The sequence below is a fragment of the Bufo bufo genome, chromosome 2, assembly GCF_905171765.1.
Source record: "Bufo bufo chromosome 2, aBufBuf1.1, whole genome shotgun sequence".
Classification (NCBI taxonomy): domain Eukaryota; kingdom Metazoa; phylum Chordata; class Amphibia; order Anura; family Bufonidae; genus Bufo; species Bufo bufo.
In genome coordinates this window covers 467,514,838-467,528,680 of record NC_053390.1, presented here as the reverse complement: position 1 = coordinate 467,528,680, position 13,843 = coordinate 467,514,838, and the positions used below count along the sequence as shown (strand labels likewise).

The following is a 13,843-nucleotide window of genomic DNA, read 5'->3' as shown; positions in this document are numbered from 1 at the left end:
TTCTGCGCATGCGCAGTGAATGTCTGATCGCTTCCCTGCTCAGACATCTCCACTGCGCCTGCGCCGATGACGTCATAGTGCTCCGAGGAACAGGCGCAGTGGAGATGTCTGAGCAGGGAAGCGATCAGACATTCACTGCGCATGCGCCGAATACGAGGAGCATCGCATTCCGGAGGAGATGGGCGGGCTGGAGGGACGCGCTGGGCGGCGGCAGTTTGTTAAGGTAGACGGAGCCTCTAGGTGCTAATCACGCCCCCATAGCACCTAGAGGCTCATTTGCATATCTATATAAGTTATTTTTTTAGCTAAACGGCAGGACAATAAGCTCTTATATTAGGATGGTTAGATAAAGCAGACACTAGCGGATCGCTAGTGTCTGAAAGCTAAATAGGTGAAACGAAGTGATAGAAACCCTTTAATGAATTGGTTTTATGACTACACTTGTCATGTCTCGTCATCAAATTTTGGTGCATTTTGCTTAGTAAATCTCTTTCCAAATGTTTAATATGCATATTTCTGCTCACAAGTCCTGGATGTCGTAAACAGCTGGGTGGTAGCAGCAGGGTGCAAGGGTTTTTACATATTAAAAAAAAGTGTTTTTCTTTTTTGTTAGAGTTTTTTTTTCACAAAGTAGAATTGGGCTTTTAATAGTATCTGTCATGTTTTTCCTGACGTAGTTAATAAGGTTACAAAAAAACAACACACAGGCCCATCAAGTCCAACCGGCAGTGTTGATCCAGAAGAAGGCAAAACAACTCATATTAGGAAGAAAAATCCTTCACCATGGCTGGACTGGGAGTTGTATATTATAGAAAATAACTAGCACTCGCCATATAGGGAGGGGACTCACTGGGCAGATGGGCAATCTCCATCCTTTAACTGCCACCTGACCTGTTCACAGCTGTGGGAGTGTGGCATAGAAGACAGGTAGGAGAGCTTCCTGGTGCAACAGCACTACCCTCATCGCACCTGGGGGTAATTTGCATGTTATAAAAAAAAATTTTTTTTCAGAGAACTGACACAGGACAGGAAGTCAGTTTCTTCTCAGGCATGAACAGAGAAGAAACTGACTTCCTGTCCACACATAAGATGCTGTGTGATTTGGAGAGTCTGATTGCTAGTCACATGACACAGGTGAGAAGCATCCGGGAGGTATAACTCACAAATACAGTGATGAGAAGATTACATTCACTACAGATTACATTATGTATCTTTCTAACAGGTCAAAGAACAACAATTTTGGCGGTAGTTCTTTAAGTTTGTCATGTAAGAGCTGAATTTGCCAGTACACCTTGACATGTGCTATACTAGAAGTTGTCATTATAGGTAAAGGCAATGTTGTAAAAGTGTTCCAAGACTGCCATATGTTACCAAACACCACTTTTCTATACACTCCAGCAGCCTCCATTTTGGGTACCAGGTAGGACAAATAAGGTGACTTTCATTTGGTAGCTATGTGTATTCTTGTGGCCATTGTCACAAATTGCATCAATTTCTGGGTTTTATTGTTCATGATTAGTTATTTAATCCCAAAGCAAGAGGTCAGATGGGCTTTGTGGATTTACATGTATCATTTTACATGATGTGCTACAGATCTCCATCCAGATTAACCCCATTCAGTTAGGCTAACACATGTGTGGTTACTCCCAGTTTCTCTGTTGTTCAGGTTATTTTTTCCAACATGGGTGCCTATGGGGGTTGCATTCCACTCAGTGCCATACGTTTTATGAGTCTATTGCAGACATCCCAACCTTCCGAAAACTCATTTCAGGGAGGTTTTCTTATTTTTATTTTTTTTCTTTCACAAACTTTTTATTACATTTTCCAGACATATGCAGTATCTGCACACTTTGCTCTATGGTGTGGAGGACTGGGCTCATTACCCTGCCGCATATTATCCTATTTATGTATATGATTAAAGGGATTCTGTCACCACCTATAAGCCCTGTGAGCTAAACATATGCTTATGTCCAGGTAGCATTCTGATTTCTAAGGTGGTCTTATAAAAGCTATTTGTGGCTTTATTCTGCGGAAAAACAGGTTTTACTAACCTGTCAATCATTGAATTAAGGTGCCCAAGCAGGGGAGGTCTGTGGATGCATGGTGCCCGGCCGCACGCATCGCGGTTCGTTCCAAGCGCCGCCTCTCCCTCCCCCTCCTCCCACCTTGAGATCCCGCGCGTGCGCACAGGCTCAGCCTGATGCGCCGTTGCGGACTGCTGGCATCGGCTTCTTCTTGCACTGTGAGCACGCGCCGAGAAGGGGACACTGCTACAGGTTGCCAGAAAGGTTTACTGCGAGTAAACTAGAGATGGGAAGTTCGGATCTTTCACATGAATCGGTTCATTTGAATCAGTTCATTCAAATGAACCGATTCATGAATCGAATCTTCGGTTTATTCGCTGACAAGAAGCAAGTGAACCGAAGCTTAGGTTGCATGCGCGGATGCTTCCATTCACTCGCTGAGTCGGCTCTTGGTCTGAGTCAGGAAGTTTATTCTTTAAAACCCTGTGTGTAATTATCTACCCCACTGTAGGAAAAAAAACAAGCATCCAGGGGGGGTGAATTTAACACTGGGGTAAATAATATAATAAAAAATGGAGGGTTAAATGTGTAAATGTATTTAAAAAAAAAATACATCTCTCTCAATAGTTATATAGCTACTGAATGAGACAGAAGAAGGGATGCCTTTAACATATATATCTCCTTGAGAAGCCAATTTGACCCTAAAGGGTTAATTCAACCTGTAATCTAAACTCTGTGTCATCTGTCACTTCTCTTATCTCTCTGCTCTGCTATCAGTGAACCTTTCCGGGATGTATTGTCTCACATGCCAGTGTCAGGGAGCCGCTATCTTAACAGCGGGAGACTCCCTGAACGTCCGGGAGACTTGAGATCCCTGCTATTGAATACATTGAGCCTTGTGAAGGAGATGTCTTGGGAAATATACCATGTCAATCACCTTGAAACCACCAGAAAATGTATTTATTGATAATACATGACATCTGCTTAGAAAAGTTTATGATACAGGCTGAGGAATATATATACCATAGTGTGCAATAAAAAATATATAAAGGTTATAAGTCAATAACTTCACTGCATTTGCACTTCTATATCATGCAACAAGTAGCAATAGTTGCAGCACCTCTGGACCCTATCCTAACACACAGTGGAGGTTGCCTAATTGGGCCAAAAATTAAGAGGTACAGTTAGATCATGGGCGACTATGTTCTTGCATTTTTGTCAGACTTGCCCTTTCATACAAGGTAAACGTCGACCCGCCACTGTCTATAGCTAATTGCCCATATTGCCTACCGACAAAAGTAGAGTGAAACATACTGTATGTAAGGGCCCACACTGGTAGACAGTCCTTGCATTTTGAGCTGTAACGCTTAGTATTTTGCCCTATTGTCATATATTTGGTGACCTCCACTGTGACTGTATTGGGCTAGGGTTTAGGAGCACAGTAGCTATTTTTTACTTGTCTATATAGTCTTAGCTTCATTACATTTTCACTTGTATGTTAATTCATTGATATATTTTAATTGGGCACTATTGGCCTCCTGAGTTTTCTGTGATGTATATACTGTATTGGGGAGTATCACCAAAGAATTAGAACTATGGTTATATAGCTAAGCAGGGCTGTGAAGTCAGTAAGCCAAAGTTGACTCATGCATTTTATCAAATCCTAACTCCTTCATAAATGGCCAATAATTTAGTAACACATTTTCTGTAAAATGGAGACATCAGGCTACATAGATGGAATATAAAGGTGTTGTGCAGGCAGTAGACATTGATGACCTATTCTCAGGATAGGTCATCAATATCTGATGGGTGGGGGTTCCATTGATCAGCTGTTTGACAAGGAGGCAGTGCTACATTCTCTTCAAGATTACACTGTGCATAATCTCAGAAGTCCTGATGGTGCAGTGTACTTAGTGCTTGTATTCACTTGAAAAAAAAATAATAATTAAATTCTAGATTCTGAGGTAATTCTGTGTATGTATAAAAAGGTTATCACTGGAGATTATTTGGCTGATCCGACAAGCTAATGAGTCTTCAAATTCCACTATTCAAATATATCTGTTAAATAAGGCAACAATATGGTGAGGGTTTGTCCTGTAGTCGGTATACACTTTCTCAACGTACCTGTAAAAAGAAACACTATATGTAAAATAATTGATACAGCCAAATAATTACTTTTGATATAGTAAATTCTTATCACATTAGAGCTATGACTGATCAACCCAGCTTGTTTCTGAATACCATGGTTGGCATGTAATACTACATTGCTCCTGCAGAAGAAATAAATATATGGCTGACCACAATTTTCAAAGGCAACAACCACTTACCCTTACAATGAGCTAGTGATATTTTCAAAAAAACATTGTCAGTATCAAAATCCACAGAAACTGCAGTGGTTTCTGCCACGGTTTTTCACTTCGAATGGTACGGTACTGCTCTCGGTTTAGCACCATTGAATGTTGCCAAACTGTCAGCAGGCTCCTGCCGTGTCTTTCTGAGGTGTCGGTACAATAACTGCACCAAGGTTCGACATGCACATCCTTAGTGCGGTCTGGAAAAAACATACATGAAAAATCTGCGGCACGGCCTCCCATTGATTTGGCACGGTTTTTAGAGCTAAATCTCCGCTGAAACCCATAAGTGAGGCTGGGTTCACATCAGTATGCATTCCGTTATGGTTTTCCATTATAACATGGTTATAACAGAAATCAAAATGGAAACCCTTAAGAGGCAAAAATAGGTTTGTGTGCATGAGCCCATTATGCTTTTTTTTTTTTTGCAGCCTGCAAGCAAAACCATTCACTTCAATGGGGCTGCAAAAGAACCAGAAATGACTGTGTGCATTCCATGTCTGCATGACCGTGCCGCAAAAAAATAAGACAAGGATAGGACTGTTCTGTTAGGGGCGGATGGCACTCGTCCAGTATTCATGTTTTGCGGATGTGCAATTAACAGTCGTGTGCATGAGCCCTAAGAGTGTGAGCTCTTAAAAACAAACCCTAGTAGTGGCAGTGTTCAGGTATTACTGGGGAATATTAATTATTTAGATAGATCATAACTCCAGCGAGAGTATCATGACACCATCTACACTACTCGCAAAAAGTTAGGGATATTTGGCTTCTGGGTCAAATTTTAGGATGAACACAAAACTGAAGATAAAATCGATTTTAGAGGAAAAATTGTCAGGAAACATTCTTTCCTGTATATTTACTTCTATATAAAGTGCAAGTGCTGCAATAAAATTACAAAAAAAGAGGCACTCCGAAACAACCTGTATATCACATAAAGGAGGGCCTCATTCACATTGTGGTACAATTGTTCATGTAGTGGGACTCCTACACTCAAAAGCCTATGCACTAATTGAAAGGGCTGCCAAAAATTACAAGGAACCGGCACTACAATACACCCTTTGTTACACATAAAGGAGGGCATTATACACAGCCTTGAAAAATTATGATTGATGGCCTGCTGGTGACCCTCAAAAACATTTGGAGCAAGGGCCTGCTGATCTGACCATCTAAAACATTATGGCCTGCTGCCGCTTTGGTGACTCTAGATAACCTGGGGCCGATTGCACGTCCCTGTGACGACGACGATCCATTCAGATGTCTGCCCTATCAACTTTTGATGTTATTTTCAGCCCAAACCGTGTAGACCATGGGTAACGGGGGAATCATGGTTCGATTCCAGAGAGGGAGCCTGAGAAACAGCTACGGCTACCATATCCAAGCAAGACAGCATGTGCGCAAATTACCTATTAGGTATAATTAGGGGAGGGCCTGCAGGTGATCTGACCCTGTAAAAGATTTTAGGTGCGGGCCTGCTGGTGAGCTGACCCTCTAAAAAGGTAGGTGAGGGCCTGCAGGTGAGCTGACCCTCTAAAACATTATATGCGAGGGCCTTCAGGTGAGCTGACCCTGTAAAACATTTGAGGTGCAGGCCTGCTGGTGAGCAGACCCTGTAAAAGATTTTAGGTGCGGGCCTGCTGGTAAGCCGGCCCTGTAAAAGATTGTAGGTGAAGGCCTGCTGGTAAGCTGACCATGTAAAACATATGCGAGGGTCTGCTTGTGAGCTGACCTTTTAAAAAATTATATGCGAGGGCCTGCTGGTGAGCTGACCTTTTAAAAAAATTATATGCGAGGGCCTGCTGCTGAGCTGACCCTGTAAAACATTATATGCGAAGGGCATATATGCAAGGGCATTATATGCAACGAATAAGCATGTGTTGATATGATGGAAGAAAAGGAGGATGAGAAAAGGAAGATTCAACCATATACACTTGTTTGTGGTGGAAGAGGTGCATGGGAATACAGTGTAGTCAGTAAATTATAAACACATTTAAAGTACCTTTAAGTAAATCAGCTTTCCTCTGGTGTAGTCGAGAAGTCATGGTCAATCCAGGCCTTGTTCATTTTTATAACAGTCAACCTGTCAGCATTTTCAATTGACAGATACGGATACGCTTATCTGTTATAATGCGACCAGCAGCACTAAACACCCACTCAGACAAAACGCTGGCGGCAGGGCAGGCCAGCTCCTCCAAGGCGTAGAGCACCAGTTTGGACACCCAGTAGTTGTAAGGCACTGAGGGATCATTGAGGACGCTGAAACGGTCTACTATGTACTCCTTCACCATCTTCCAAAATGTTTGCCTCCTTGTGACCCTAGGCGCATCAGGGTGAGGGTGCTGGCGGGGTGTCATGAAACTGTCCCAGGCTTTGGAGAGTGTTGCTCTGCCTCATTTGGAACTGTTATGTGTTCCCCTTGTCTCCCCTCCTCGGTTGGCCAAGTAACTACGAACTCTGCCACCAGCGTTGTCAGATGGAAAGTTTTGGAGCAATTTTTCAACAAGGATCTTCTAGTATTGCACTGCCTCTCCACCAGAGGAATGAGAGATTAGAAGTTCTCTTTGTAGCGGGGGTCGAGAAGGGTGAACACCCAGTAATCAGTGTTGTCTAAAATGCGTATAACGTGCGGGTCGCGGGAAAGGCAGCCTAACATGAAGTCAGCCATGTGTGCCAGAGTACCAACAGGCAAGACTTCACTGTCGTCATCAGGAGGATGACTCTCAATCTCCTCATCCTCTTCCTCCTCTTCTGCCCACCCACGCTGAACAGATGGAATTAAACTTCCATGGGTACTACCCTCTGTAGTGGAGGCAACAGTCTCCTGCTCCTCCTCATCATCATCCAATTTGCACTGAGAAGACGAACTGAGGGTGGTCTGGCCATCACCCTGTGTAATGTCTTCCCCCATTTCCACCTCTTCCACATGCAAAGCGTCGTCCTTAATTGTGAGCAGCGAGCGTTTGAGTACACACATAAGTGGGATGGTTACACTGATAATAGCGTTATCGCGCTCACCATCTGTGTTGATTCCTCAAAGTTTCTTAAAACCTAACAGAGGTCAGACATTCATGCCCACTCCTCGCTTGTGAATAGTGGAAGCTGACTGGAAAGGCGACGACCATGTTACAGCTGGTATTCCACTACTGCCCTCTGCTGCTCACAAAGCCTTGCCAACATGTGGAACATGGAGTTCCAGCGCATGCTTACATCGCACAACAGCCAGTGAGCTGGCAATTTCAAGTGCTGCAGCGTTGACAGACCGACTGAAGCTGTTGATGACTTGCGGAAATGTGCACACATGCGGCGAACCTTCACCAGTAGCTCAGGCAAATTGGGGTAGGTTTTGAGAAACCGCCGAACCACAAGGTTGAACACGTGTCCTAGGCATGGGATGTGTCTGAGCTTGCCGATCTCCAAAGCCGCCACCAAGTTACGGCCATTATCAGACACAACCATGCCTGGTTGTAGGTTGAGTGGCGAGAGCCACAGCTCAGTCTGGTCTCTTATCCCCTGCCACAGCTCTACAGCGGTGTGCTGTTTGTCCCCTAAGCATATCAGCCCCCCGTGCCGAATGCATGTGTCCGTGGTTAAGTGAACCTTCTCAGTAACTGTGTTAGTCAGGGCATGTGTGATGTTACGGGACACATGTTGGTGTAAGGCGCACACGGCACACCTTGAAAAATAGTGGCAGCTGGGGACTGCGCAATGACATCAGGCTGCCGAAGGCTTCAGTGTCCACAAGCCTAAATGGCAACATTTCCAGGGCCAGTAATTTGGAAAGCTGTGCATTTAGTGCTATGGCCTGTGGGTGGGTGGGTGGCTGGGTATTTTCGCTTGCGTTCAAAGGCCTGGGGTAAGGACATTTGGATGCTGCGCTGGGACACGGAAGTGGATGTGATCGCTGATGGTGCTTGCGAAGGTCCAGGTGCAGGGCGGGAGGCATCCGGGCCTGCGCCTTCGACAGGGGATTGGCCAGCAGGTAACATAGGGGAAGAGGAGGCAGTGGTGTGACCTGCAGACACAGATTGTGGACCCAGGCGTTTTTCCCACTTATTACGGTGCTTTGATGCCATGTGGTGGATCATGCTGGTGGTGGTGAGGTTTGCTAGTGTTCACGCCCTGGCACAGGTTGCAAACTACTATTCTTTTGTCGTCCGCACTTTCCTCAAAAAAGCATCATACTGTGGAACATCTACCCCTTGGCAATGGAGATTTCCGCAAGGGGGTGCTCCGTGAAACAGTTGCGGGCCTGTTTGGTGTGGGCTGCCTTCTCCCTTTTGGCACCCCACTGCCTCTTCCAGCCTGTTGCGGTGCTGTAGATCCCTCCCCCTCTGTACTGCTGTCCTCGCTCGGCTTGTCACCTTCCCAGGTTGCGTCAGTGACTTCATCGTCCACCACCTTCTTTTCCACTTCCTCACTCTGATCATCCTCCTGATTTGTTGCCCTAACCACAACCTCAGTGATTGACAACTGTGTCTCATCCTCTTCATCAACCTCTTGAGACAGTAATTGCGATTGACTTATTGGCAACTGTGTCATCATCATCCACCTCATTAAACACTAATTGCCGTTCCCCACTTTCATGTTCTTGCGACTGTGGATGCTCAAGAGGTTGGGATTCAGGGAACAAGATCTCATGTCCCTCTTCAAGCGTGCTTGGCGAGAGGGCCAAATCAAGTAATGGCGATGAAAAGAGGTCCTCGGAATATATGATTGCGGGATCACTTGTTTAGCCAGACTGTACATGGTGGTAGGAAGGAGGATCAGCGTGAGGATTGTGTTGACCAGACTTCTGGCTACTGAGACTGGACTTTGTGGAAGACAGGGTGGTGCTTAACCGACTGGAAGCATTATCTGCTGCAATCCAACCGACCACCTGGTCGCACTGGTCTGACTTCAACTGTCCTGCGCCGCCCTGCAAACTGGGACAAGAAGCTAGGTATCGTGGATAATTGTTTTCTTGTCCTCTGGCAGCAGGCACAGTTTCTCCCAGGGAAACGGCCTCTGCAAACACCATCAGCATCATGGCCACTTTCCCGTCCCTTACTGCTCGCCTTCTTCATTTTAAATGTGATATATGCTTGAAAGTATGTCACACGTACAGTAGCGTAGGATTGGAACTGTACACGCAAAAAAGTTTACAAAGGTGTTATACAGGACAGGTACCAAAAGTAATGTCACTGTTCGTGGTGTCTACGGAAAAAGGTACACTGGATGTCACTGATATTTTAGGGATGCGCACACTTTAAACAGAAGATGTGGCGCTGATAATTTAACTGTCCGCAGTGGCCTATTACACGGTATTTAACGCAGGATGCGCTAAAAATATATATTGCTGCTGTCACACACAATCGTCCTTAAAGGGACTTTTGGGTCTCTGAAAAGTTTTTTGTATAAAAATCTTCCTATTACACTGCCTACACTGTCTGTCCCTTCCTATACACAGCTCTCCCTAACACTGAGCAATTTAGCGCAGGTTGCACTACAAACATATATTGCTGCTGTCACAGATAATAGTCCTTACAAGGACTTTTGGGTCTCTGAAACGTTTTTGTACAAAAAAAATATTTTATTACACTACCTACACTTTGTCCCTTCCTATGCTTAGCTCTCCCTGACTATGAGCCGAACATGCGCCATCGGGTGCTATATAGCACCCGATGACGCGATCCGGCGACGCGATACTGTAATGCCAGTAGCCAACATGGCTACTGGCATTACAGTGAGGGCAGTACTTACCTGCACGCAGCCAAGAAACGTGCGGGATGGAGACTCGAGCATGGTGCTCGAGCACATGCGGTACTCGGCCGAGTACCGCCATGTGCCGAGCATCGAGATGCTCGAGCTGAACAGGTGTTTGGCCGAGCATGCTCGATCATCACTATCCCTAACCCATTATTACTAATCTAGGGTGGAATTTTAAAATTCAAATGACAAGTCATGAAGTTTTTTGGAACATAGATAAAATTAAGAAAGAATATAATTATACGTTTGTCTCACAGGAGGTAAGAAATGGTTCTGTTTGTACTCACTATTCAGACTGCGAACGTTCTTCATTGATCAGATAAAGTGCTTGTTTAGCTCAGCACAGAAAGTATGGTAAATATATGGGCTATATACAACCAGCCGCACACAAGAAAGGCATTTCAGACCTGGTTTCTGTGTAACAGGTAGGATGCCTTCCATAATACATTTAGCCACATGCTCAGGACGGAACTTGCATTCACCTGTACCAAAATATAACAATATAAAAAAAGCATAACAAGCAGAAATTCAAATGCCTCTTTATAGAAACATAACACTATGGCTAAAACCTGCACAATATTTCCTACATCTTCCCCTTGGTAAGAAGAGATTTTTGTCTATAAGGGCAGCCAACAGGTTGTTGAGGGGGCCACTAAGGCCTCTTTCACACGGGGGTCATGTTTTTGACCCGGATAAGATCCGGGTGCGTGGCGGGAAAATGTGCGATTTTTCCGCGCGAGTGCAAAACATTGTAATGCGTTTTGCACACGTGTTGGTACCCAAATCCGAACTTCTTCACAGAAGTTAAGTTTTGGGATCGGGGTTATGTAGATTGTATTATTTTCCCTTATAACATGGTTCTTAATACAGAATGCATAGTACAATAGGGCTGGAGGGGTAAAAAAAAAAAAAAACTCACCTTAATCCACTTGTTCGCGCAGCCTCGCTTCTCTTTTGTCTTCTTTCTTCAGGACCTGGGTAAAGGACCTGTGGTGACGTCACTGCGCTCATCACGTGGTCCATCACATGATACATCACCAGCAAAGATGAAGACAGAAGAGAAGCCGGGCTGCGCAAACAAGTGGATTAAGGTGAGTTAATATATATATATATATATATATTTTTTTTTTAACCCCTCCAGCCCTTTTGTACTATGCATTCTGTATTCAGAATGCTATTATTTTCCCTTATAACCATGTTATAAGGGAAAATAATAATGATCGGGTCTCCATCCCGATCGTCTCCTAGCAACCGTGCGTGAAAATCGCACCGCATCCGCACTTGCTTGCGGATGCTTGCGATTTTCACGCAACCCCATTCACTCCTATGGGGCCTGCGTTGCGTGAAAAACGCAGGGTATAGAGCATGCTGCGATTTTCACGCAACGCACAAGTGATGCGTGAAAATCACCGCTCATGTGAACAGCCCCATAGAAATGAATGGGTCGGTATTCAGTGCGGGTGCAATGCGTTCACCTCGCGCATCGCATCCGCGCGGAATACTCGCCCGTGTGAAAGGGGCCTAAAGGACCTTAACATGTATAGCTTGGAAGAAAGACGAGACAGAGGGGATATGATAGAAACTTTTAAATACATAAAGGGAATCAACAAGGTAAAAGAGGAGAGAATATTTAAAAGAAGAAAAACTGCTACAAGAGGACATAGTTTTAAATTAGAGGGGCAAAGGTTTAAAAGTAATATCAGGAAGTATTACTTTACTGAGAGAGTAGTGGATGCATGGAATAGCCTCCCTGCAGAAGTGGTAGCTGCAAATACAGTGGAGGAGTTTAAGCATGCATGGGATAGGCATAAGGCAATCCTTCATATAAGATAGGGCCAGGGGCTATCCATAGTATTCAGTATATTGGGCAGACTAGATGGGCCAAATGGTTCTTATCTGCCGACACATTCTATGTTTCTATAATAATGTTTTAATTTCCAATATCTTATTTTTTTATTTTTATTTTTTTACTATTTTTCTATCTTCCTAGGACAGTGTTCCTCAACTCCAGTCCTCAGGGCCCACCTGCCAGTCAAGTTTTTAGGATTTCTTTAGTAATGAGCAGGTGATTTTCCGCTTTATAAGACACCACTTTTTCCCCCCAAAAGTGGGGGTAAAATGGTTGTGCGTCTTATAAAGCAAATAGTGCAATTTTTACATGGCACATCGCAGGCAGTGCTGTAAAGGGGCCTGCGATGTACCAGTTAGGCTACTTTCACACTAGCGTTCGGGGCTCCGCTTGTGAGTTCCGTTTGAAGGCTCTCACAAGCGGCCCCGAACACATCCGTACTGCCCTAATGCATTCTGAGTGGACGCGGATCCGCTCAGAATGCATCAGTCTGGCTCCGTTTGTCCTCCGCTCCGCTCAGCAGGCGGACACCCGAACGCTGCTTGCAGCGTTCGGGTGTCCGCCTGGCCGTGCGGAGGCAAACGGATCCGTCCAGACTTACAATGTAAGTCAATGGGGACAGATCCGTTTGAAGTTGACACAATATGGCTCAATTTTCAAACGGATCCGTCCCCCATTGACTTTTAATGTAAATTTAAAACGGATCCGTTTGCATTATCATGAACAAAAAAAATGCATGGTAATGCATGGTAATGCAAACGGATCCGTTCTGAACGGAACTAAGCGTTTGCATTATAGGTGCGGATCCGTCTGTGCAGATACCAGACGGATCCGCTCCGAACGCAAGTGTGAAAGTAGCCTTACAGTTAAGCGCTATCATGCGGGATGGGAGGAGGGGCCCGCTGCAGTCACTGTACTCCATTACACTACACCCCCGCTCACAGCAGTCTGCACATATAAAGTCTATTCATTTCATCCTCTAAGCAGTGGCGCCGCTTTGTTAACCACTTCATGACCGCCCATAGACTTTAAACGTCCTATGGGCGGCCGTTTATCTCTGAATGGACATTTTAGATAGTCCTTTTAGAGATGGCAGCTGCTAGCAGGGCACCCCAGAGAGAAGAAAGGGACAGTTCCCAGGTGTCCCTGCCTTCTATATCACTGTGTATACAGATCAGAAAGCGATATGCGCTTCCTGTCCCGGCCTGGTGATCATGTGACCTACGGGGCCGGGATAGTGTAGGAGCTGTCGGGTCTTTCACAGACCTCGATCAGTCCTGCACTGAGGCTGTACAGCACTGTATTATGCTGTAAAGCCTATCTGAGGGGTGTATTTCCCCTGTAACTGGGGCTACTATGTCAGCTACTTTGTTATAAAAAATAAAAAGTTTAAAGGGATTTTGTCATCAGTTTTAACCCCTCTAACCTAAACATATGCTCCTGTCCAGACTAATAAGAAGAATCCTAAGCTGGCCTTATTAAACGTCACTGTGGCTCTATTTGCCCAAAAAACTTACTTAAGGTGCCCAAGGGGAGGTCCGTTAATACAGGGTGCCCGGCCGCACCCCTCGCCGTCCGGTGCCCAGCGCCGCCTTCCCCGTCTTCAGCGCCGCCTTCCCTGTCTTCAGCGCTGCCTTCTACAGCTCAGTGTCGCCTCCGCAATCCTCCCCGTCCCTCTGCCAGATCCCGCGCCTGCGCACTAGGCTCAGCCTAATGCGCCCGTGCAGACTCCTGGCAGTGGCTTAGTTGAGCCTAGTGCTCAGGCGCGGGATCTGGCAGAGGGATGGGGAGGATTGTGGAGGCGGCGCTGAGCTGTAGAAGGACCTCCCCTTGGGCACCTTAAGTAAGTGATTGACAGGTTATAAAAACCATTTTTT

The 13,843-nt window shown here is 45.2% G+C and overlaps 2 protein-coding genes across 6 annotated transcripts in view; one reads left to right on the top strand and one right to left on the bottom strand.

Moving 5' to 3' along the window:
- Positions 1 to 12,611, top strand: part of CACTIN (cactin, spliceosome C complex subunit) — a 43,927-nt gene extending 31,316 nt beyond the window's left edge. The window contains exons 14-15 of the mRNA XM_040417683.1: positions 1,536 to 1,541; positions 12,601 to 12,611. The gene's annotated coding sequence lies outside the window, so the exon portion shown is untranslated. The remainder of the gene's footprint in view (positions 1 to 1,535; positions 1,542 to 12,600) is intronic.
- Positions 3,102 to 13,843, bottom strand: part of LOC120989528 (protein mono-ADP-ribosyltransferase PARP14-like) — a 245,264-nt gene continuing 234,522 nt past the window's right edge. For all 5 annotated transcript variants that reach the window (XM_040417684.1, XM_040417688.1, XM_040417687.1 and 2 more), the window contains 2 exons: positions 10,405 to 10,599; positions 3,102 to 4,148 (listed from right to left, as the gene is read on the bottom strand). In XM_040417684.1, the coding sequence (XP_040273618.1) occupies positions 10,433 to 10,599 (167 nt within the window). In that variant the 3' untranslated portion in view covers positions 3,102 to 4,148; positions 10,405 to 10,432. The remainder of the gene's footprint in view (positions 4,149 to 10,404; positions 10,600 to 13,843) is intronic.